The 26636-nt window shown below is 46.4% G+C and overlaps 1 protein-coding gene across 1 annotated transcript in view; it reads right to left on the bottom strand.

Moving 5' to 3' along the window:
* Positions 1-4480: 4480 nt before the first annotated feature.
* Niban1 (niban apoptosis regulator 1) overlaps positions 4481-26636 on the bottom strand; it is a 152511-nt gene continuing 130355 nt past the window's right edge. Inside the window, exons 9-14 of the mRNA XM_051147560.1 lie at positions 25360-25547; positions 19650-19811; positions 17231-17341; positions 13968-14075; positions 7608-7719; positions 4481-6021 (exon numbers count right to left, since the gene is read on the bottom strand). Coding sequence (XP_051003517.1) covers positions 4907-6021; positions 7608-7719; positions 13968-14075; positions 17231-17341; positions 19650-19811; positions 25360-25547 — 1796 coding nt within the window. The 3' untranslated portion in view covers positions 4481-4906. The remainder of the gene's footprint in view (positions 6022-7607; positions 7720-13967; positions 14076-17230; positions 17342-19649; positions 19812-25359; positions 25548-26636) is intronic.

Genomic DNA, 26636 nt, shown 5'->3' with positions numbered 1-26636 from the left:
GGATGACCAGAAGGCTGCGGTGGACACACACAGATAGGATGACCAGAAGGCTGCAGTGGACACAGATAGGATGACCAGAGGGCTGCGGAGGACATAGACAGGATGACTAAAGGTTGGCAAGTAAATTAGGATCAAAGTTCAGAAGATGATACTGAGTGGTGTGGGAACCGAGTAGAGAGTGTAACCTGACTTTTCATGACTCTTGGGGGGTGGGGGATGGGAATTGGCCAGCTGGAGAAGAAACAGTCAGGTGTTTTGGACAGGTGAAGAATGTGACAAAGATTCTGGGCTGTTCAAACAGAGGCAGAGCCAAGTGGCCCCTCCAAGGCCTCCATCTTCCCTTCCTACATCACACTCAACAACCATCTCACCGAAGAACGACCTGCAAGCAGAGTTTTAAGTCAACTCCCTCACCCCCATCTCCTGGAGAGGCCACTCTAAATGACCTTTATACACCGGAAGTTTGACAGGCAAGAAGGGGAAGTGATGACGTAACAACCATTTTGAGCACCTCCCATCCCTACCGGACTCGATATCTCCTCTGTATTTTTTTTTTTCTCCTGAATTTAGCTGTTGGTACAGAGTTAATACTGACGTCATAGATGAGGTTTATGTCATTAGAGGAAACAGATTTGTGCTTTAATTTCTCCCTGGCTATATCCACCCTGAGAAATTGAGGTTGAAAATGTTCAGGGGGCTGCTTACTGCCATCACTTCTATTTCTTTGCCATTCACAGCAGTGTCTGCATCTAAGAGACACACGGTGACTAGTTTTTGGGTTTTTTTTTTTTAATGAGTAAATTCATGGGTAAGTGAGCAACTGTGAAGTTAGTAAGTAAACACTGGTTTATTTATAACCACAGAAGGAAGGAATGTTTTACTCAATCTTGCCCACTGAAAATATACCGAAGTTTGAACAGCCGTTCAATTACATCAAGAACAATTGCCCGTTGCTGGATTATGGATTCGATCCAAGTCCTTGAAAAACAAGTGTGTTATTTATTAAAGCAGAATTTCATTGGACATTAAGTGGCGCCCCAGCAGATTTCTCCCCAACAACGGAGAAGTTGGTCTCTGAAGCCAGCAAGGGTGACTCGCCTTTTCATTCCTTTCTTTCTAAAATTTTTATCTTATTTAATTTTTCAAGACAGGGTTTCTCTGTGTAGCCCTGGCTGTCCTAGACTTGCTTTGCAGACCAGGCCGGCCTCAAACTTACAGAGATCCGCCTACCTCTGCCTCCCAAGTGCTGGGATTGAAAGTGTGCAGCACACTGCCCGGTCCCAACTTTTCATTTCTAAATACCGTTCCTTGCAACTTGAGCATGACATTTGCTTAAAAGATAAAGCCAGCCCCATTCCAAATAAAAGGCTATCTGGACAGTCCTTCAAGGAAGAATGTTTTATTGAAATAGAGGCACTTGGCGGAGTAAACACACGGTTACAAAGTATTCTTCGTTTACTTGCTTTATATAGTGAGTGCAAAAATAAAACACAGTGTAGAAGTCCTTTTCACAAAGTCCCGGACTTCAGAAAGCAGATCCCCAGGCTTATGTGTGTTTGTGCAAAGAAGGCACACGTCACCAGCATCCTCACATAATGAAACTATATTATGGTTTATAGCAACGATGACATTCCGTCCACCATACTGAAATGGCCAATGACTACTCAGCACATCTAGCATATAGCTTTCCTCAACTCTAACCACAACTTTTGACCTGAACTAGGACCTCCAGCCTGCTAGATACTCTATCTGAAACCATGCCCTCAGCTCATGTTACACTGTACAAAAACAACACATTTAAATCACTTTTGTCTAGGAGAACTGTGAAATCCTCTGAAATCATTGGATTTAATCCGAAGAATTTCGAGGACAAATGTGAGATCTGTATAATAATACACACAGAGGGCCAAACCTAAGGCCCTGCTGTTCTTCACGCTCAACTGCTCTGGAAAAGACAACTGGAACCTGACCGTATAGTCTCCAGTGTGCTTGTTTCTTTGTGTGTGTGTGTGTGTGTGTGTGTGTGTGTGTGTGTGTGTGTGTGTGTGTGTGTGTGTGTATGTTGAGGTTACTGTATATATAATTTCATACACTGCACCAAGTTACACGGGACAAAATGACAAGTCATTTTTTTTCCCCCCAAAGAAAATCCCTTTCTTTGTAAAAAGTCAATAAGCAACATAACTAGTTTAAGGTCCTGGAGTTTTGGCCAAGACCCAGGAGTCTGTAACAGCTTTGCCCAAGGCAGAGATGGCCCACTCAGATCACAAGCACTTTGCTCCCCCATGGAAACACTAGAACACACACAAGTCTATGAAAAGTGTTACCACACATACAGACTATTTTAATGCGCTGCAAGTTCCTTGTCCGTCTTCCAGTGTAACAGTTGTCTTGCCTATTTTGGAGAACTTGGTTATATGAAATATGCATGGAAGGGTTCTCGGTGTTTTCTAAAATGTCTTGCTGCTTAGTGCCAATTCCTCTCTGGCTTTCCTGACTGGCACTCACACTCACCCTGGCAATTCAGTGACACAAACCCTTGTTTATTCTTAGCTTCTTGTGGGGGCATGACAGGTGACCAAAAGCAGGAGGGATGGGAGGTTCTGGAGTGGGGTTAGCATGGGCTGAGATTCCTCAGTGGATAGACATGGCTCTCCAAGAAAGAAGGGCAGTATTTGTGGGACTAGACCCTGCTCTCTTGGCTCCCTGCCTTACTGGGCTGTGCTGCTGGCCATTTGGCCATCTGCTTCTTTAGCACTGGGCTTTATTAATGGGAAGATTCGACAAGGTCAGAAAGCTTAATTTAAAACATCTCCCTGCCTAGAAGCAAACTGCCGTGCCCCCACCCCACCCCCCCCCCGCCCAGTAGTGTGCCAAGTGTTCAGAACCCACATTTCCGGAGCATCGTGAAAGTTACCTGGTCTTATGCTAGGCCCTGGGATGGTAACGTTACTTGGCTTGCAGGAAGCCATTATCCGGGGCTCTGGGTTTCCAGTAGAAAGACCAAGTGATGATTAATGCCCAGTTTCAGTCCTTGAAGGAAGGAGAAGGTTATGGAAGAGACGGGAAGTAAACGTAATTTTGGTGCACCATGGTGAAGGCCATGGGCAAGATAAATAGGGATCATAGGAGCTTGAGTAGAGCTTCCTCGCTTAATGGTGTGATATCTCAAGGACACCAGGGATACAAACATTCTAAGAAAAGGTGAAATGACTCAATATGAGCCCATGCTGACGTGATTATTACTCATCCTTTATGACTTAGAAGTCTTTGTGGGAGGGGGTGGGAGGGAAATAGCTTGATCACTGCTTAAATGGTTGAAGTATGGGGTGACGTCTCTGAAGGCCATGTTTGACGGTGATGACTGAGACAAACTCTGAAGACAATGCGTGAGGTTCTAACGTTAAGATCTGAGAGGAAGCTTCTGTCTCACTACCTGGGCCTGAAACTTTCAGGGAACAGTCTGGGATTTATTTATTTATTTATTTATTTTCTGAAACACTATGAGATTCGTTTTCTTGTAACTGAGTATGCCCATCTCTTATACCAACAGTTCCAGGTTGCAGTCTATTTTAGGGGTGAAGTTCTTTCTGTCTCCTTCAGAAGGAAGGAACATCTTTCACCATGGCATTCCCTAAGAAAATAATCTGATGAGTGATCACACAGTTGCTACTTTTGGGAGAGTCCTTGGTAATGCCATAGACTTGAATGATTTCATTCATTCCTTTGTTTATTCATGCACCTAATTCATTCACTTGTTCCCTTCTGAGAATAAACCAGGACCGTGTGAGTGGGAAGAGCGAGAGCTGTCATGGTTCAAAACTCAAAAACTGGAGGAAGAAATATTCTTTTCTTCTAGCCTAAGTTCTCATGAGCCTTTTAATGTGTGTGAATCAAAGCACTTGATCTTTCACTTTTCACTGTGACTAATAGAGCATACAGTAGCTGTTCAAATAATGTCTGTGTAATTAGTAGGTTTGGGGATAGAAAATTTAGCCACGCACTTTGCACAACCTATGGCTACTTTGTGCCAGTGAAATCTCTTGCCCCATCTGAATTTCCCTAAAAGGTGATTAAGTAATATAAATCAAAATTAACCAGCAAGGAATTGATCGCAGGATTAGGAGCGGGCCTAGATAGTTCCATAGACCTCCACCTTGGATTTCTGTTCTTTGTCGCCTGAAATCTACCAGCCATGACGGCACTGAGCACGTCACAGGGCAGGGGAGCCTGGCTCATGACTTCCTCTTTTTTATGGCCTGACTATGGACAAATGCTACTTAAGAGACAGTGGAGGTGAAAGCTGGGCTTGGTGGCACACACTTGTAATCCCTGCACTCGGGAGGCAGAGGCAGATGGATCGATGTTAGTTCAAGGCTAGCCTGGTCTACAAAGTGAATCCTGGACAGTCAAGGCTTCACGGAGAAACCCTGTCTTGAAAAACAATAACAACAACAAAAAAGAGACAGTGGAAGTGACTGAGTGGGTGATGAGGCTGGAGTCCTTTGGGCTCTTGCTAAAAAATGCCTTAAAGTGCGGCACAAGCTTTGTACCACATTTCAGTGATGAGAATATGGAGGTGCCATTTCCTGCTCTTTCAGTCTCTGCTGCCTTATTGCCCCCTCTCCGGAGCCCCTTTAACTGCTTTTCGCCCCAATGCTCCAGCTCTCTCTTACATTTCTATCAAATGCTATAGTGATCCATGATTCACAAAGAACAGTCCAGCTCCCCAACGTCAGCATCAGTGCTCACACCCTGTATACATTTCCCCTGGCTTTATCATTCATACTAAGGAAATATTTTTATCATCTTTCATAGCAAACCGCATGCAATCTCCTATGGATACCCATAACTAAAACCCTTTGACTGATAGTTTCAAAAAAGAAAAAGGACTGGCAAACCATTCCTACCAGTCCCCTGAGGGCTGCTCTGAGGAGCTCACATCATGATCGTGCACATCGATGATGTCAGTGCTTAGAGCATCCTCTACCACCCACTGGCACTCATGCACATGCAGAGCATTGACTGGCTCTGAATCCACAGCAAGAGCTGGGCTTCCATTCCCTCCCAGAACATCTTGATGTGCAGAAACCTGGGGCATCTCATTGCTCTCCACAGGACAGATGGGATTAGAACTTAACGTGGCCTCTTCTTGGAGTGTGACAGCCACAGCAGGCACAGCCTCACCTCCTGCATGGGTGGTGTCCTGTGTGGAAATGACAGCTGGGGACACCTCCTCAGTGGTATCTGGAGCCTCAGGGGGCTTCTCTATGGGGCTTAGACAGCTGGTATCCTCAGTGGGCCCCCCATCGGTAGACTGAGAGGTAGGACAGCTACCTTCCGGCAATGTCCCCAGCTCCACCCCAGGAGCCTCAACCTCCGAAGCTCTGGCTTCATGTTCTTTACAGTTGTCCTGCTGGATGGCAGCTAGACAGCTGGCTTCTGGGCAGGTCTTGTTCTCTTCTTCCTCATCTTCCTGGGGAATAGGTGCATCATTTTCAATCACCAGGGCAGACTCTTCGGACACTGTCACAGTCAGCAACTCCTTCAGCTCCTTCAGGGATCCCAGAGTGGTGCTGGACTCTGGCTTTTCACAGATTGGCTCCTCATCTTTAAGGGTCTCCCCAACTTCCGCCTCTGACAAGTGTGAGCTGAAGGGCACTGCTGTATTCTCTACAGTGAGAGGATTGCTAGCAGAGTTACCCACACTGGACACAGACGCCTGCCCATCCCCACCTGAAGGAAGACTGGACCCAGGAACGGCGGGACTTTCTTCTTTAGCCAACAAGGCAGGTGCCTCAGGCTGCCGTTTCTTTTCCTCTGGCTCCGGGAACACTTCGTTACTCAACAGCTCCCTATCTGGAGCTCCAGGAAGAACAGCAGATGCTCTTTTGGCTGGGCTGGCCTGATTCGACCCCACGGAGGTTTTAAGATCTGTCAGGCTGGATACACTTTCACTGGGCAAGGCCATGTTGTCTTCAAATAAGTTGTGTTTCTTCAAGACAGCCGCCTCCGTTATCACTGAGAGACCAGAAAACACAACATGGCATTAGCACTCTGTCCATCAAGCCTGGATTTTTTTGGCTTTACCCAGAAGCCAGAACCCATTCCTATCTGCTCCTCTGGCTCTCCAAATTCTTAGTTTCAAGACCCAGCTTATGATCACCCTATTGCGGATGCCTTTCCTGATGACCAAAACCTGCAAATTTAGGCTGGGTGTGGTGGCGCACGCCTTTAATCCCAGCACTCGGGAGGCAGAGGCAGGTGGATTGTTGTGAGTTCGAGGCCAGCCTGGTCTACAAAGTGAGTCCAGGACAGCCAAGGCTACACAGAGAACCCCTGTCTCGAAAAACCAAAACAACCAAACCAAAACAAAACCCTGCAAACTTTCCAGACACAGAATCTTGGGAGTGTCTTTAACAAATTTCTTCAATCAAGAAACACTTGCCAGGCATCTAATCTGAGACCAGTTCAGTCAAGCGGGAGAAAAAAAAAAAAAATAAACCTTCGATTTCAAAGAGCTCAAAGTCTACAGGAGTACCACATTTTTGGTGTCACCAGTTGCTAAGAGGAGTGGCTAATTTGGAACTCCAGTAGGACAGGGGCAGGGCTTTCCACTTCCTTACTTTAGCCTTCCCTGTGGTCCTGACTATATAGTGAGTAATCAGTGTTCTCCGTAAGGCTGAGAGCTTGTTTGGCCTGGCGTGTTCAAGATGAGCGTTATGTGCACTTAGCTCAGTCTCAAAGGCAAGGAGAGGACCAACAGAAGTGACAACAGAAACAATAGTGCCTGACAATCTGGCCACAGACCTCTGTGCAGGGCTGTGGTGTCCAACAATGCCATCTCAAACAGGGTGTCGCTAACGACAGAGCTGCTGAGGGCAGGCAGCACAACTGTCCTGTTGTAACAGATGGCATCGTACAGCACACTTCAGGCAGAGGGGAGGCTGCGCAGGAGGAGAATCTTCTTGCAACTTACTTAGACATGTCTGCGGCGGGCTTTGTGCACCATGGCCTCTGTGCACAGGCTGTGTCAACACTTTTGCTCTCCTCATCTCCTGGCCTTCCTGTGATTAGCCACTGTGACCCGAGGCTTGTGCTGGACGAGCTTTCTCATTGAAGGTGTTTTAGCAATGGACACTACATAAGTTTCACCCCCACAGACAGACCTCCTGCAGAGTATTTTCAGCGGATCCCAGACAAGGCCCCCGCTGCACAGTGTAGCGGATGCCAGAGTGCTAACGACTCAGAGCGCCATGCCATTGTCCTGTGTCTCTGTCTGGCTGAGAGCAGGGGAGGAAAGCGCTGAGAGAGCCACTGTTGCGCCCTGCTGCTGCTGGAGTCACCCCTGTCCAGCCCTGAAAGCCTTTTGTTGTTTTCACACCAGAGCGACAGACCCTCAGCGCAGCCCCACTAAGCCCTGGTTTCTTTCCTCTTCCACGATAAAGCTTATATTCTACAGAATTCATGCACATGGCGCAGGCCATCTCGTGAGTGAGTCGAGGTTGGTCCTCCCTCCTTCCCTTCCTTTCTGCTCTCCCCTTGCTGTTTCCGGAGCACTCCCAGTTATGGAGAGTCCCCTCCAGGGCAGGGCAAGCCCTCCTCACCTTTCAGTGTTTCATCAAGGAGGATCTGATACAAAATCTCTTCATAGACATTCTCAACATGGATCATGTTGGTGTGGTCTGCGAAGATGAACTGCTCGTACTTCTGAAGCTCCTGTAGAATGAGAGATAAAAGGACGATGAAGAAAAGACAGAATGTCAGAGGAGTGCAACTCAAAGCTACACCGAAATTCCACCTTACACTATCATTATGGCAAGAAAATCAACGCTGGAGAGGATGGGGAGAAAAGGCAACTTTATACCTGGCTAGTAGGGATGGGAGTCAGTTGAGGCATCACAAAAATTACAATGGTCCTTTCTCGGAAAACTAAAATCATGACTACCATGATCTGGCTACCACTCTGACATATGTACCTGAAGGGACTGTTCATAATAGCCAAGACATGGAACCTAGCCACATGCCCATCAATAAATGAATGGATAAAGAAAGCATGGTATATACACAAATAATGAGATTATGTCATTAGTAGGAAAATGGATCAAATGGAGATCATCATCTTAAGTGAAATAATCCACACCCAGAAAGGCAAATTCACTCATTTCTTCTCACATGCAGAATCCAGACTTAGGGGAAAACAATTAAAAAGACATAAAAGGAGAAGGAAGGCCATTTGGGAAGAAGAACGACAGGAGGGAAGAGTGGGAACAGGAGCAGGTGATGAGGTGAAGACAATCAAAGTGCATTTACACACATGTAAAAATATAAAGGAACCCAGTTATTTTTTGAAATTAATGTATGGCAATAAAAACAAAGGAAAGAAAAAGGTACAAACCCTAATTTCAAAAGAAATAAGGAAAAGGAAGACTCCCACTTACGACCTCCTCCTTGGGAAGTGTGGGAGGACAGTAGCTTTACCTTCAGGGTAAAGATGCTTAGATAACAATGTAGCCAGCATTGGCTCCTGTGTCCCTTTTGTCTCAAGCCTATGTACTAAGCACCTAATAGGTACTAAGGTACCTATTAATTGTCTGTGATAAGGAGGCATCCAGCCACTGGTCATTCCCTTCCCTTTCTGTGTATTGGGAACACATCAAACTGTACACTTCAAATGAGAAGACAGTAGAGATTTTCCCCCTCCTTTTTTCAATAATAATCAATGTTTCCTTCTTGATTAAAAAAGTATTTTTTTATTTATTTAGATGAGTGCTGTATTTACATGCGTGCCTGTATAACAGAAGAGGGCATCAGATCACATTATAGATGGTTGTGAGCCAATATATGGGTGCTGGAAATTGAACTCAGGACCTCTGGAAGACCAGCCAGTGCTCTTAACCACTGACCCATCTCTCCAGCCCTCCATCTTCATTTTTCATCTGATGTAAACAATACTTTACCAAAGTAGAAGTTATATGCAGTGAAATGCAGATTTTAAAAGTATAACTTGATGACATCCAATATGAATATATTCGTGCGACTATAACTTAGGTCCTCCTGCAGACCTCACACCTGCAAGAAATAAAGCCTGATCTGACCTCTTCACAATAGGCTGGATTTTGCATGAAAATGAAACCATGTATTGTTTTGTGCTTGTGTTTGTTTTTCAGATTTTTCCATATTGCTACATGGGTTAGCAGCTCATTCTTCTTTGTTGATGGATCAGTTGGAATTGTTCATCCATCTTCATTTAACATTGGCTATGGTGATCTGAATGAGAATGGCGGCCATGGGGTCATTATTTAAATGCTTGATCACCAGGGAGTGGCACTATTTGATAAGGATTAGGAGGTGTGGCCTGCCTGACACCATGATGGTTATGGACTCACCCTCTGAAACTGTAAGCAAGTCCCTATTTAAATGCTTTCTCTTATAAGAGAGGCCTTGGTCATGGTGTCTCTTCACAGCAGTAGGACAGTGACTAAGATGTTGACTTTTTGACTAATGAACATTTTTTTGTGTGTATATTCCATTCTGTATGGATGACTTAAGGACTCACTTCTCTTAGTAGATACTGAGAGGTGAGGTTGCTGGATTGGGCATGGATATGTGTTCAGCACTATTGGCCTGGTGCCCTTTACCAGCTGGAGAATCAAGGAGTCTTCCTGTTCACCTGGCACTGACAATCTCCAATTCCAACCGCTCAGATATGATGCAAAACCCCTTGGCTTCCCAGCCCTCCAAGGCCTTCCAAGTGCATTGTTACCAGCATGAAGGCCAGACAGGGATACATGGTACCAATCATATGCCAGAGATGAGTTAAGCTATCCAGGCGCATGACAGAGCAGGAGACAGGCTCCCTGCATGCAGCTCTTAGAGACCCAGCGCCTCAGCAGTGGCATTTAACGTCTTTTGCTCTGATAGCCGTCATTTGTAGCAGGTAGCAGGAAACTACCACATTTAGACAGCGTTCAGTGCTAAAACATGGGGGTGCTGAGGCCTAGGATTTTATTGTACCATCGATGGATAACAATGGGGTCTCGTTACGCCCGCCTGAGAAAAAAAACTAAACAGACAGGAGCCTCAGTGATGTCTACAAGGTGTAATAGGCAAGAGCCATGAAGATATGGAGCGGCCCTGGCCAGGAAACTGGACATTGCTCATGGGAGCCTGGGTAAGCCAGGACACCCTTTTGCGCCTTTGTATTTACTTCTGTTATGTGAGGGGTGCTAACAGAGGCCTTAACACCTCTTCATCTTCCCTTGTTGGTCCTTACTCCACTGTCGTTCATCCTCTGGCATCAAGTTAAAGCAGGACTCTGGGAAGGCCCTGGGAAGACCCCATGCACTGCCACAGCTCAGCTAGCAAAGCTGGCACCTTCCCTAGAAGACTTCCCTGTGCAGCCATTGCTGTGCTGCCATCTTGTGCACGTCACCTCTGCCCCTACACTGTGAACTCCAGGACAGCAGGGACAGTAACCTGGATCATGTTTGATATATTTTTGAGGTACATTTGCTAAATAAATACAAAACATTTTCAACCAGTTAAATAATTCTGTGGGAAGGGAATAAAGGGGCATTTACGTGGCTGGGATGTGTCTAATTTTACAGAGCACATCTTCCATGCTGAGACAATTGAACTGGGTCGTACGGTTAATTTTCTGGATCAACTAAAATAGAATCCTGACATTGGGACTTGGAGAGTGGCTAATAAAAAGGAAACATACCATAGGCAGTTTACTACACAGCTAGGGAAACGTCAAATGTCACAGGTCTAGGAAGTTTGCTATTAAAAGAAAGAAAGAAAGAAAGAAAGAAAGAAAGAAAGAAAGAAAGAAAGAAAAACTCACTTTAGGAAATTAAACTCTCTTATGAAGCAGAGAATCTCCTAATATGTTTACTTATGAACCCAGGGTTTCTAAAAACACTCCTGACACCAATTCACAATATCCTTTATCATTGAAAACTCAGGGCCACTGGCTCTTTTGAAAACAACCTCTTTCAACTAAAAGTGGCAAGAGCCATGGCTGGTACAAATGGTTCACTGGATAAAGCAGCATCTTTGCCTGTATTCAGATCCCTAATACCCTCAATAAAGGTGGGGGTTGGGGTGGGAGGATTCGGCTGCCTGTAAACCCTGTCCTTAGGAAGCAGAGACAGGACCCCTGAGCCATGCTGGCTAGCTGGCCTAGGTGACTGGCAAGCTCCACATTCAGAAAGATGGAGGAAGACACACTGTCAACCTCTGGCCTCCACATACACAGACATACATACCTGAGAACATATGCACACCCACACCTACAAAACACATGTTGCATACATGCCACTCATACATGTGCAAAAACAAAACCAAATGGCTACAAGAGCTGCATAGACTGGGCACAATTCATTCCTTTAATGTTAGGAAACAGAGGCAGAGTAAGAAAAGGAGGCCTCTTTCCTCTCCTCAAACAAAGGAAGCCGTGAGGCCTCCATGCTTTCCTCAGGAGTGAAAAACCATTTCTGAGGTGGATTGGTAACCCACCAGGCCACGGAGTCATCCATCACATACAGCCAAGGACACTTTTTTGGTTTTGTCAGAACTTTTCCCCAAAGAAATACTTCAGGAGCAAATGCAGGACTGGGTATGTCAATGACTAGCTGAAGAAAAACAGCATTTATAGACTATGAAAACAATAGCGTAATAACCCGACAATGGATTTTCGTGTTCAGTGCTTGGAGACTCTCCAAACTGTCAAAAAGCCATTGAAGCATTCTGTGGTGCTCTTTCCTATCAGCTCCAAGGGGGAACAGGCCTTCCAGAAGGCCAAACTCCTAAGTCTTTTTTTTTTTTTAATACAGGAACAGTCATAGTAACAGTTGTAGGGGTGGCTGATGCCATTTGCTGAGTGTCAGCTGTGTCATAGGTAAATACAAACTGGATTCAGCTGGTTATAACCAGCTTTGTGACCTTGGGCCTGCTACTACTTGACCAATTAGCTTCCCTCATTAGCACAGTGAGTATGTGAATAGACTCTCTCCTCCTCCAAGGGCTGCTGTGAAATTCATTTTGATGATCGATAAGACTCCTAGTAGCGGGGGCCATAGAGACTGAAGAGGACTCCCCTTAACTAGATAAGATTCCTAGTAGATAGAGGGAAACACCAACCCATCCACAGAAACTATGACCCCAAATTTACCCCGCCTACAAGATGTGCAGGGACAAAGATAGAGCAGAGACTGAGGGAATGCCCAGCCAATGCCTGCCCCCACCCAAAGCCACCCCATAGGAGAGAAACACCCCGACACTATTCATGATACTCTGCTATGCTTGCAGACAGGAGCCTAGCAGAGTCGTCCTCTGAGAGGCTCCACCCAGCTGTGCTTTGAAACAAATGGACTCACAGTAAAGCATTGGGTGATGCGTAGGGAGTCTTGTGGGAAAGTTGGCAGGGGTGGGGGGTATGGAGGGGTGCTGGGGGGTGGGGAAGGGACCTGGAGGATACAGGAGCTCTACAAGAAGACCAACCAGGGCCCAGGGGGGCTTGCTGAGACTGAAGCACCAACCATGGACCATGCATGGACTAGACTTAGGCCCCCTACACAGATGTCGCTTATAGACTACATCATGTGGGGTCATCTAGTAATGGGAGCGGGGGAGCAGGGGGTGCGAGGGGGGCGGGGCTGTCTCTGACATGGACTTTGTTGCTAGCATTTTCATCACTTCCCCCTGGCAGGACCGCCAGGCCAGGCCACAGGGAAGAGGACATGCTCAGTCCTAATGCTACTTGATGAGCTGGGGTGGATGGGAAGGCGGACTCCCCTTTTCTGAGGAGTAGGGGAGGGGCTGAGGGAGAGGGAGGGAAAATGGGACTGGGAGGAGAAGAGGGATGGGGCTACGACCAGCAAGTAAGTGAATAAAGAAAAAAGAAAAAAAAAAAAAAAGATAGAAAAAGCAATGTTTACTACTATGCCTGGTATATGATATGAACTTAATCAGATGGCAAATACATCATTCGAATGTTCTCAGTCTTGAGACAAATAATCCAAGCCAGGTGTGGAAGTGTAATTTTAGTGTGTGTGTGTGTGTGTGTGTGTGTGTGTGTGTGTGTGTGTCTGTGTGAGCCAGATGGATCAAAAGTTCAATGCCTAGCCTAGGATACACAGCAGAGTGCTGTCAAAAACATAAATAAAAATAAGGAATTTGCTGAAGGGGGGTAACAGAAAAATTAAAAGGAAGATACACATTATTAGATGAATTTTATAAATGATGAAAGTTGATCAAAACGAGGAAAGCGGCTTGCCCCGGGGCCCAGAGCAGAGCACAGGGAGCCAGGACTTAAAACAGAAACCTTGAAGCAGTTCCCAGATACTTCCGGCCTGTTGCTCTCCTCACACCTCACACCCGTGGCTGCTCTGGAGCACCATGCTCACACGGGCTTATGGCAGAGATTTCAGTAAACTGAAGTGACCAAACACAGGAGAACAAACAGCTCTCTGTGATCACGCTTAAGATCTCTTCTGGGTGTAGTGGCCGACTCCGAGTGTGCATGCTGAACAAGACGGGCACTAAAACGGGAGAGCATCTCTCTTTTGGCCAGCCATGACAACCCTTAGAGCTCGGCTCAAGGCCAGGATTGTGACTTCCCATAGTCCAGTAGTCACAAATCCTGGGCTTCCCGTGTGTGCACACACGCGCTCGCACCCACCCGTGCGTGTGCATGGTTGCTGGTGTGCTTGTTAAGTTTATCGAAACACAGACTTTGATGATATATTTATGCATTCTCTCTGGCTGCTGTAGTACACAGCAGAGCTGAGGGGTTGCAACAGCAACAGAGCCGTGAAGCCTAAAACACCTACTACCTGACCACGTACAGAGAATCCGCCAGCCCTCTAGTTTAGTCTATTTGTCAGTGCAGGATTGCAAAATAAAGCATTTGAACATCAAAGTCAACCGGGGCAGACTCGAGGGAACAGCCATTTCCTTACCGGTTTGCATGTGGACGCCAGGGCCTTCTGCACAGTGGGCAGTGTGATTTGAATCAACGCCTCCTGAAAGATCTTCTTCCGGATGGTGCTGCTGTCGTAATCGTATTGCTGTGAAAACAGAGACGCACGCTAAGTGAGCTTCCATTTCAACAACAAAGCAATGCAGCCACCCACACCATCTCCCTCCCTCAGCCTTCACTAATTTCTGAGGACTCTCATCCATATAGGGGCTCAGAGATCTTTTTTCTGGAACTTTTGCACAAACTGGGTATGGGCAGAGAACTCACGATCTGTTTCACCCACCCCTTTCACAAGAATGGAAACCTAGGCAAGATCAAAACAAAGAAGTGAGATCTGATTTATAAAGATCGGGTCAAACCAGTGAGTGAGTCTGTGCTTCGTTATACCTGGCTGGGCAGACATAGGGGAGCCACGGATGTCAATTACCCACTGTCCTGTAAGCAGGTAGCTTTGTAAAGATGTCCACAGGGAGAGAGGCCATGGCTCAAAACTCCGTCAACACAGAGGGTGATGGTTAACCAAAGAAGTTTACTATCTCAAACAAGAAAGGTTTCCTCTGTTCTACAGTGAGCATCCCAAACTGGAGAGCATGCAGCCGAAACAGGCCCATGAAGACTAAGCCATCTACACCTGACACCTACAAAAGACCTCACCCACTCCTCTCTGGGTTACTCTAGTATTTTTGAGTACAGGAGCACGCGTGCGCGTGCACACACACACACACACACACACACACACATACCAATTTTGAACTTAAGAGTCCACAAGAGCAGGCAGGCTCTTGGGAGCAGCCCGTTTCTTTACTTTTGCGTATGAACACCAGTGCCTTCTGCACAGGCATGCTGGAGAATGCTGTGGGCATTGTAGGCACAATGGCTCAGCCAAAAGAAGAACGGCTGGAGAGGGGAGCACTTGCACTGGAGATCATAAACGGGAGCACTCGCACTGGAGATCATAAACGGGAGCACTCAAGGTCGCATCTCTATTCAAACCATCAGAGGCAACCAGGCAGAGAGGGCTCCAAAGCAGGGTACGAGAAGAAGGATCACCAGTTCGGAGAGCCTGGGTCTGACGTCAGAAAGCGTGCTCCTGCAAGCAAGTTAGTGAAAGGCAGAACCGGCTATCTTGGGAGGTGGAATCTCTTCTGATTTTAGAGGTGTCTGAGTACTTGAGGGACCACCACTTTTTTATTTTATTTTATTTTATTTTTTTGGAGCAGCAAGTGGTTTAATTGCAGTAATAAGTTCATTTGGATAGGGGACAATAATAAAGGTCAAATAAAATAAACACTTCCTGATCACCAGAAAATGTTTGGGCTGTCACACAGAAATCCGAAATCTCTGAGAGGCAAATTCTTGAAGATGTGTGCTCTCATTAGTCCAGATGGTGCAGGTTCGTGGTACCTGGTATCTGTAGCATTTTTAAGTTGTCACCTTCTATCCAGACATATAAGCATGGCTTTTAAAGATACCCGATGGACCAGTGCTGCCGGTTGTGGTCTCCTTCCAAACGAATTCCTCTTTTACAAATATTTGATTTTCGTATCACTTGAGTTCTTCGCAATTACAATGGTAAAATACAGCCAGTCGTCTCAGGATGTTTGAATTCAGAAATGTGAAACCATCCATAGCTAGACCCTGTCACATAGGTCTGTTCTATGGCTCACTCAACCTTTAGGATGGCCACAAGGTTTCCAGGAAAGCCTTAGTCTAACGCAGGCCTCAAAGTGAACGTGAGTAAACCATGGTTGCATATTCCTGCAGCCCCAAACTACACCAGAAGTTCCCCACCCAGGACTCAGGAACTTTTGTTTTTGTTTTTCCAAGACAGGGTTTCTCTGTGTAGCCTTGGCTGTCCTGGACTCACTTTGTAGACCAGGCTGGCCTCGAACTCAGAGCGATCCACCTGCCTCTGCTTCCCGAGTGCTGGGATTAAAGGCGTGGGCCACCACACCTGGCTGGGCAGGAACATTTTTAATGCTGGCTACTCTAAAGTTGAACTTGAGGTATCCTAAGTTCCTTTCAACCCCAAACCAAAGATTGGGACCCCTTTCTACTGCCTCTTCTCCTGCCTGCTGAAGTGGCAATTGTAGTTTGACCATCTCCTTCAACACAACTACTAATGTATTTTTATTTATTTTTTCCTATGACCAACATTGCTTTTTACCTCAACAGTTTGGTTGCCTCCGTAGCACCAGAATGAGGTCTGAAACTCTGGGGCATCCCTTAGATGCTACCGGGGGGGGGGGGGGGGGGCGCTTAACCTTCTGTCCTGAGGCAACTGTGTTGGGAAGCACAGGCCGGGTGTGTAAATGTGCTTGCGCCCCAAGCTCATTGTTTCACTAGCCTGCTGAGCCAGAGTGAGTCCGGCTTCTTCATCCGCTGCACGGTGTGGTCCAGTCCTCTCCTAAACTCTGCAGGAGCCAGTGGAAGTGGTAGTTCTGGGGTCTTTTCCTTAAAAGACTTTGAAATAAGCATGGAGAGATGGCTCTGTGAGTAAGAACGCTCCCTGATCTTTCAGAGGACCCCCGTTCTGGTTCTAGGACCTGCAGGCTGGCTGAGCCACAGCCACCTGTACCTCCAGCTCCAAAGGATCTGATGTCCTCTTCCGGCCTTCATGGGAACCCACGCACACAGGTGGCATTCATTCACACAGACAAATGCACACACATATAAATAAGAAGAACCACAAATACAACCCCTTAGAATGACAGCTTAGGAACAACAAATCTTAGGAACAGGAATTTCAAAAAGGCTTTAAGTAAATGCCAAATATGTGCGAGTTCCCGTTTTCACAGCAGCTTTATTACACGCCTCTACATAAAGTCCATTAAAAACTACCTCATGTGCCAGGCATAGTTTTCCTTGGGTGAGTTCCTTTGGCTCTATGCGTTGGTTTTTATTTAAAACGTTGACTAATTTAGTGAATTTTATTGTTCCTGGAGAGCTCGGCTGCAGCTGGCCTATTGTCATATACTACGCAATACCGCTGGTCACCGTGTTTGCAGCAGCCAGCAGTTAAACATTTGTCAGAGGACACGCAGTTCCCTAAGAAGCCACTAGATGGCAGACGCGGCATGAGAGCCAAGCTGGGGAAACTGCTGGGAGCAATGGTTATCTGTGTTTGGGGAAAGGGGTTGGATGTGGTAAAAGGGAGGTCAGGGAGGTTCCCACTGAGGAAAAGGAACAAGGGGGGTCACAATTTTGTCAGATGCTCCCCACAAATGAAGACAAAGCTCTTACCTTTAAAACACGGAGTTTAACCTTCTCGATGGCTGCTTCTGTTCTGGAAGCCTCTCCTTGGAGATGTGGGGAGAGCAACTGCTCAAACGTGAACACAGCGTTCTCCATGAGCTGCCCATCAAGCCAACACAGAAAAGAGATGACAGTCAGAGGCTGGGAACAAGGGCCCCGGTCGGCCTGCCTGGGCTCTGAAGGAGGAGATGCACAGGGGAGCAGCTGTGGGCTGACCCAGGGCTCCCCCTACTCCCGGGAGTGTGAAACAAGAAACCTAGAGGCCACTGTGAGATAGGAAGAGGGTGGGAAACGCCCTTCTCAATACATGTGTGCATGTCTGTCTGTCTGTCTGCATTAATGGTATCCCTTTGTCCCCTCTTCTACCCATCATTCTTAATGGGAAAGAAACTCTGGTACAAAGGTGCTCAGAGCCATGGTCCTCCTCCGTGCTCTGGCAATGCAGACACAGATCACATGACAAGGTGAGAGCAGGCTGCACCGTGAGTCACCCTGTAGCACATCCTCCCTCTGTTTTCCATCCTGCCATCCCATAACCCTTTCTTCCTCTGCCAGGCTAGTGTTCCAGTTTCAATATGAAATGGTCCCTAGTAGGCTCATTCATGTATTTGAACACTTGGCCTTTGGCTGGCTGCACTGTTCTGGGCGGTTATTGAATCTCCAGGAGGTGACTCCTGGCCGGGGGAGGTGGGGGGCTTAAGGAATATAGCTGGCTTCATCCCGCTTCCAGCTTGAGGCCTCTCTGCTTCCTGCACACTAGCCTTCGAGGGGTCCCACCCCCTATGAACTCCACCATGACCTCTTGCATTGTTGCACTGTCCTCATCTCAAGCCATAGGGCAAAAGGAAGCCTCCCTCCCTCAGATATTCTGTCTCGGCAATAGGGAAGGAAATCGCCAAGGCTGAGGGGAGAGGTAGGGGCAGGCCCCGTGGCACTGATAGCAATCACACTGGGGACAGGGCTTTTATTGCTCAGAAAACTGATACAGCTTAGACGTCTTAGTCTGTTGTTGTGACTGTGCCTGCTTCTCCAGGATCCAGACTTAGCCAAGGTACGGTTGTCACATTGTTGCCTAGTTCTGTCATTTATCCTTTAGATTTTTTTTAGGGAGGGTCTCATCCAGCCTAGGCTGGCCTTGAACTTGCAATCCAGACAGAGAAGGCCTTGAGCTCCTGATGCGATCCTCCTGCCTCTACCTCCCCAGTTCTGGAATTCTAGCTGTGCACTACCACATCCAGCTCCTTGAATCATCTTCAACCATCCATAATTTAGAGGTTAGGTAATAAAACCCAAAAAGTAACCCTGACTGTAATTTTTAAGTAAAACACTTTGTCACGGCACTTTCAACGCTGCTGAATTTACCTAAGATTTGGTCTTACTTAGAATTTGTCATAACTCTAGATCCCTGAAGTGGGATCCCATTCAGTGTTTAGATGCGGCAAACTCTGCAGAGAACACGTGAGGAATAGAAGTGTGTCCAGTCAGGACCTTTCCTTCATTTAGGGAATACTATTATATGAAGGAATCTATACTATTTACTCATTTTTGTCTCTTGGGGAGAGGGACCTCCTTATAGGGGAAAAAAAATCTATAGTGTGGACTCAAGAAATTCAAATATCAGGGCTGGAAACATGGCTTAGCAGTTAATACTTGCTGCTCTTCCAGGAGACCCGAGTTCTCTCCCCAGCACCCACAGGGAGGCTGGCAGCCATCTATAACTCCATCTCTAGTTGTGTAACACCCTCTTCCAGTCTCCTCAGGAACCTGCATGCACATGGTGGACAAGCATGCATATAATAAGTTAAATAAAAGTCAACTATGAGGCTGGAAACAGGTCTTCTCGTAGTGAGGTGGGGATTTGTTTGGCCAGTGTTTCTAGATCCTAGCTGCATATTAGAAACAGTGGGATAGGAGAAGAGAGAGCTCTCTGAGACTTTCAATCATATTATAACACACACCTCGCCCTCGCCCTCACCCTCATCTTCGCCCTCGCCCTCATCCTCATCCTCACCCTCATCTTCACCCTCATCCTCATCCTCATCCTCACCCTCGCCCTCACCCTCGCCCTCACCCTCATCCTCACCCTCATCCTCACCCTCACCCTCATCCTCGCCCTCACCCTCACCTCACCCTAACCCTCATCCTCATCCTCACCCTTGCCCTCACCCTCGCCCTCACCCTCATCGTCACCCTCATCCTCGCCCTCATCCTCGCCCTCACCCTCATCCTCGCCCTCACCCTCACCTCACCCTAACCCTCATCCTCAGCCTCATCCTCACCTCACCCTCATCCTCACCCTCATCCTCATCTTCACCTTCATCCTCACCCTCATCCTCACCCTCGCCCTCACCCTCACCCTTACCTCACCCTCACCCTCAGCCTCCCTGAGTATCCTTCTGGCTCCCACCTCTTGCATGTAGTTCTGAGTCCTCTGGACCACCAGGTCAGCATGAGGGAATCTGAAGCGGCTCTGAAGGTCCAGCAGGCCCTCAGGAAGCTGGGTGACTTTAGTGTAACAAGGCTCCATCTTCACAGAATCCAGAGGAAGCTTCACTAGCTGGTTTAGATACTGCATTTGACGAAGGAGAAAAACAAACACCCTTAGACTCCGAAGTCTTTCCTCTATAATACATCACATGCATTAGGAAGCAATCCCATGCACGGTGTTTTAATTACTACTTAGAGCACTGCATCTGAGGTGTCCTCAGTTGTCTTCTTTCTTTCTGTGATTCTCCAGGGCAGCTCTACTGCCAGGAAGGAGACACAGAAGAGCCAGAGAAAGACTCAGAGGCACACTCAGCACGGCTCTCCCATCTTCTTAAGCTCTCAGTAGCCTCTAAATCCCCAGTTCTTGAACTCAAGACCATCCAGGCAGGCTCCTTGGCAGTGAGAAGGTTCTTTATGGAGTGGAAACTTGCTCCACTTGCTAAGCTTAATTTAAATGCTTTCAAACTTAAACACTGTAATCTTAAATAGGAGAATGGATGAAGACAGAAAAAAAAAAAAAGCTAATAATAAAAGCTCTCTGGAGAAGCTGTGAAAGGCAGGTGAGTGGGAGTGATGTAAGAGACCCTGTCAATCATGAATTTTCAAGGGGCGCATCCCATCGTGCTTTAAAGGGGGAAAGCATTCACTTTAAGAAGTGAACAACAGGTACTGGAGAGATGGCTCAGAGGTTAAGAGCACTGTCTGCTCTTCCAGAGGTCCTGAGTTCAATTCCCAGCAACCACATGGTGGCTCACAGCCATCTATACTCTCTAATGCCCTCTTCTGGCCTGCAGGTGTACACACAGATACAGCACTCATACATAAATAAAATCTAAAAATAAAGTGAACAATGGAGATGTCTACTGAAGTGGAATTAAAAATTAAAAAGGGCACATTATTAAATTTTCTTTTGTCTTACCATTATAAATGTATCACTTTCTTTTTTAAACATTTATTTTTAATCATGAGAGAGAGAGGCGGGGCGGGGGGGGGCGGAGCGCCTGCATACGAGTGTAGGTATGCATGAAGGCCAGAAGAGGGTGTCAGATCCCCTGGATCTGGAGTTACAGGTGGTTGTGAGTCACCTGACATGGGTGCTGGGAACTAACTGTGGGTCCTGTGGAAGAGCAGCAAGTGCACTTAAGTGCCGAGCCATCGCTCCAGCACCAACAATGTATTACTTAAAAAAAAAAAAAAAAGCTGGCCATCGTGATGCACACCTATAATCCCAGCACTCGGGAGGCAGAGGCAGGTGGATCTCTGTGAGTTCGCGGCCAGCCTGGTCTACAAAGTGAGTCCAGGACAGCCAAGGTTACACAGAGAAACCCTGTCTCAAAATGACAACAGAAAAAAAAAAAATCAAATAGGCAACAGAGGAAACATGGGTGCCAATTTTATTACTAGCAAATTGTTTAGAGTTTAAATAAGTGATGACAGCATCACAAATGGTAACATGGGGAGAAGGCTGCCTGCCACAAACAAATTAGTACAATGCAAAATTTAAAATCTTTTAAAATTTAATGGGAACATCTGTTAACATGAAAATATTTTTTTTAACCTAGGAATCTTGGCTACTGAAACAAAAGCATCAGGATATAGGGAATGTACATGTATACACATATACATGTGTCTATAATATGACAGGATATATGTACAAAGTTATTTATTATGGCTTTGCTGTGATGGCCCCAATAAAGGAATGGCTGAATAAGCCATGGCATTTCTAAACATGAAATATTATGCTGTCATTATGAAATGTGATTTAGAACTACAGCAGTTACCTTGGAAACAGTTTCATGAAATCATTTTGAAGAGGAAACATGATAAGCAGCACACTGTATAAAATAACTGTATTTTTTTAACAAGCAAACAATGTAAGACAACAGCTCTGAAGTGTGTGTTTCATATATCTTCTAGGAGGAAAGTACAGAACAGCATAAGCCAAGTTGGTGATAATAGTTATTTTCAGAGAAGTGAGTGGTACCAGGAAATAGAAGGGACTAAAGGCAAGTTAACACACACACACACACACACACACACACACACACACACACACACACACTACACAGGTACCCATGTGTACACACCCACTCATCCCCATACAGGCATGTGCATGCACACACTCCGCTGTAATAAGAAACATCAAGGCATTTTTGAAACGATCTTGGTTTTGTACAATCATGGATGCGGGTATGCACATAAAGAAATAAGGAAAGCGCAGCTCGGGAGGGTAACTACGGCTTACCACAATCTATCATGTATTTTCTAATGAGCTCGAAGAGCTGCCAACACACAGAAATGAAAAATGTTTAAGGGAACAGAAGTGGTAATTACCGACTCCATCATTCTGTGCCATCAGCATGTATAAACTGCTGAAACAGGCACGTGGAAGCTGCTTTTGCTAAATAAAAAAGCACTGACTCTTCAGGTGGGTCCACAGGTAAACAGAGCAGGGTGAAAGGCTGGCATCTCTACCTTCACTTAGCGTCTGTCTGTCTACTTTATTTTGGCCGAAGGCACAGAGATAAGTCATTGACCTAAAGCTACAGTCACAGTGGGTCCTAGGAGGAGAAGAATCTCCCAGGAAACACCCACATTACAGATGAGGGCAGTCACCCTCACAGGCCAGCCTACACCTGGAGCAGAAGGGATCATCCCACAGGAACCAGATGGGTCTCCTTAAAGGTTAATGATAAGAGACTACATGGAACCTCAAGAGTTAGAGCTGGGGCAGTGCTCAAGGAGACCAGGAGCTCTGACCAGGGCCCCGCCCCAGTTCTCCCTCCATTTAAGGCTGAAGCTCATGTCAGCACTGGGAAGACAGATTTGGGTCTCTGGGCTCCTGTCTCTGTTCTTCTTCCCAAGATGGGCGCATTAAACAGACCTCTTTCCTCTGCTTGCCACCATTACTCACCTCTTTTATTGGCATGTTGTGACAGGTGGCTGAGCGTAGCTTCTGCCTTCAAAGCTCTGGGTAACAGTGTCACACTGTAGCCACTAAATGTGTATAATTGCAATGCACCAATTAAAAAGAAAAACACCTTAGTGTTATGGACAGTGCAAAACAAGCTGTCAGTGTCTGAGCCGGCAACTCTCAACTCCTCTGGAGTTCATAGTAGAGCAGATTACAGGCCTCCCCTACGTGCTGATTCAATAGATTGAGGTGCCACTGCTGCTTGACAGCATGGGCTTATATTAGGAGTCTAAAGCTGGGGAAACTAAGCAGCAACTTTTATTTAAAATACGTAGATATCTCAGTGTTGTTTGATTTGCATTTCTCTGATGACTAAGGAGGTCAAGCATTTCTTTTAAGTGTTTCTCAGCCATTTTTGATATTCCTCTGTTGAGAATTCTCTGTTTAGTTCTGAGCCCCATTTCTCTATTGGGTTATTTGGTTTGGTGGTGTTTAATTTCTTGAGTTCTTTACATATTTTGGATATTAGACCTTTGTCAGATGAAGGGTTGGTGAAGATCTTTTCCCAGTCTGTAGGCTGTAGCTTTGTTCTCTTGACAGTCTCTCCTGCCTTACAGAAGCTTCTCAGCCTCATGAGGTCCCATTTATTAATTGTTGACTTTAAGGCCTGGGCTGTTGGTGTTCTGTTCAAGAAGTTGTCTCCTGTGCCTATGTGTTCCAGACTCTTCCCCACTTTTTCCTCTAACTGGATTAATGTCTCTGGTTTTAGGTTAAGGTCTTTAATCCACTTGGACTTGAGTTTTGTGCATGGTGACAAATAGGGGTCTAATTGCATTTTTCTACATGTAGACATCCAGTTAGACCAGCACCATTTGTTGAAGATGCTGTTGTTTTTCCATTGAATGGATTTGGCTTCTTTGTCAAAAATCAAGTGACCAAATGTGTGTGGATTCATCTCTGGGTCTTCAGTTCGATTCCATTGATCCACTAGCCTATTGCTGTGCCAGTACCATGCTGTTTTAATTACTGTTGCTCTATAGTACAGCTTGAGATCAGGTATGGAGATTCCTCCAGAGGATCTTTTATTGTATAGGATTGTTTTTGCTATTCTGGGCTTTTTGTTTCTCCATATGAAGTTGAGAATTGTTCTTTCAAAATTCCATCTTACACCCATCAGAATGGCTAAGATCAATAACTCAACTGACACCACATGCTGGCGAGGATGTGGAGAGAGAGGAACACTCCTTCATTGCTGGTGGGAATGCAAACTAGTACAACCACTTTGGAAATCTATCTGGTGCTTTCTCAGAAAAATGGGAATAGGGCTTCCTCAAGACCCAGCTATTTCACTCCTTGGAATATACCCAGAAGATGCACTACCACACAACAGGGACATATGCTCAACCATGTTCATAGCTGTCTTATTCATAATAGTCAGAACATGGAACAGCCTACGTGTCCCTCAGTAGAAGAATGGATAAAGAAACTATGGTACATTTACACTATGGAGTACTACTCAGCTATTAAAAACAAGGAATTCCCGAAATTGTGGACAAATGGATTGAACTAGAAATTATCATAATGAGTGAGTTCACCCAGAAGCAAAAAGAGTTAAATGGTATATACTCACTTATATCGAGACACTAGTCCAAGGGGTACGTCCCCATGAAAAACTTTACCTACCAGGAAAGTGGGTCAGAGGGGGAGAACATCCTATTGAGACTTTAGGTGTGAGAAGCCTGGGAGAATGAGGAAACAGAAGGATCCAGAGGGTCCTGGAAAACTACAGGCGGGTCTGGGCCCTGGGGTCCTCCTCAAACTATGGCACCAGCCAAGAAAAATATAGGCAGTAAACTTCGAACCCCTACCCAGACTAGCCGATGGACAGGACATTCTCCACCATTAAGTGGAGAAAGAGATCTGACATTCACTCAAACTCTGGTGCCCCATATTTGACCATGTCCCTTGGATGGGGATGCCTGGTGGCACTCAGAGGAAGGATAATAGGACACCAAGAAGAGACTCAATACCCTATGAGCACATACAGGGGGAGGAGGTCCCCCTCAGTCACAGACATAGGGGAGGGGAATGGGGGGGGAAATGGGAGGGAGGGAGGAATGGGAGGATACAAGGGATGGGCTAACAACTGGGATGTAATTTGAATAAATTAATAATAAAAAAGGGAAAAAACATAATAAAATAAAATAAGAAGATATGCTTATGTATGAATAAATTAAACAAGCAGGTAAACCCACACCAGACTGTTTATATCAGTCAATTCAATGGCTTGGGAATAGAGGCAGAGGGACTAGGAGCAGTAGGTATCAATTCTGGCTACTAATTTTGCCTCTTTATGGACACAGAATTATATATTTGCGTTGGCTGTTTCACTTGTTCAAACATTATTTTTGCAACTTAAAACCACGAGTAAAGAAAATTAGGCGGATTTAGTCATGAATGGACGGATGGATGACTTTGTTGGGTTGATGGCAGAAATGCCACATAAATGGGCGGAAGGGAAAAGAAAAGAGGAGAGGAAAAGGGAGAGGTTAGGGGGGACTGAAAAGGAGCAGAGGGGAAGGGAAGGGGAGGGAGATGGAAGGGATAGGAGGGAAAGAGGAGAGGCTGGAAAGGATCTAGGGCAAAGAAGAGGGTAGAAGTCAAGGCAACAAGGAGAGGCAGGCTGCGGCTCCTCTGCCCTCCATTGCTCTCCTACCTCCTTCAGCTGGGCACCGTCCTGACTGGCATGGAAGCTCTGGCTGACTTCATCTACTTCTTTTTCGAAAAGGGCTCGGACTTCACTGAAGCCTGAGCTCACCGGCCCCATTAGCTCCTCCAGAATGGATGCCAGGAACGGCTGCACACTCTCCCCACAGCTCTTCTCAGCTGGCTCAGCCACCATTGCTGAGGAAGGACAAGGTCAAAGGAAAACATGACTTAGGGCAAAACTGGGTCCACAGGCCATGTCCCAGCTATATGGCCACATGGGCAAGTTGAGGTGGGCAGAGCAGCCTGGATCCTTTGCCCGCAATCACCAGGCTGGAAACCTACTGGATGCTCTGAGACCCAAAGCATCTCCAGGATGTCTGCTTCCCCAAGCTTCATCCCGCCCTGGGAAGGATGCGGTCCTGGGCTCCTCAAGTGTCAACTCTAAGCACCATAATAACCCGAAGAACAATGACTTCTATGATCTCCATTTTACAGACAGCAAAACTTAGACCATGGTTAAGGAGTTTTCCTGTCACCCTGAGGTGGCATGCAGTGGCTTATGACCTCAGCCCCACCAGCCCCAGCCTTCTAGGCTTCTCAAAAGCTGCCATATGTCAAGGAGGCTCTTTACTTAGTGTCACACCCATCTTGGCCATCACAACCTCCTCCCTGTGTGCTTGAAATAATCTGCAGTGCTGTGACGTCCTTGGTGAGGTGGGTAGCAATGGGGCTATATCCCTCAGATTTCTCTGCCTGCTCCTGACTGCAGTGTGCTCCACCCCGACTCCATCCTGTCATCCAGTGCCCTTTTACCTGGGCCTGCCTTCCTCCACTTCTGCTTGTGAGCAACCCTTTCCTCATGTCTTCAGGGACCAGTTCAAATGTCACACACCTGGGGACAATCTAATGACCCCACCACCAAACTGTGACAAGTCACTGCAGAAGCTCAGTGGGTCACACAGCTCTGTCACATGTCACAGAACTAAAAAGGGAAGTACCAACAGGCCTGGATGTCCAACCCTTCCACTTTACATATGGAAAAAATAGAAAGCTGGCCACCTTTTGTCCCATTTGTGAACTTACTGTGCTGTAGTTACCTGCTCAAGACCTGTACAGAGGCCAGCAAGATGGTTCAGTGGACGAAGGCACTTCCTGTCATACCTGACGACCTATGTTTGATCACCCAGGACACACATGGCAGAAAGAGAGAACTGACTCCTGAAAGATGTTCTTTGACCTCCACACATGTGAAATGTGCACACCTGTGCACACGCGTGCACACAT

Source organism: Acomys russatus, chromosome 6 (genome assembly GCF_903995435.1).
Source record: "Acomys russatus chromosome 6, mAcoRus1.1, whole genome shotgun sequence".
Taxonomy (NCBI): Eukaryota; Metazoa; Chordata; class Mammalia; order Rodentia; family Muridae; genus Acomys; species Acomys russatus.
Note: the sequence above shows the minus strand (reverse complement) of the source record. Positions and strands in the feature narration are given on the sequence as shown.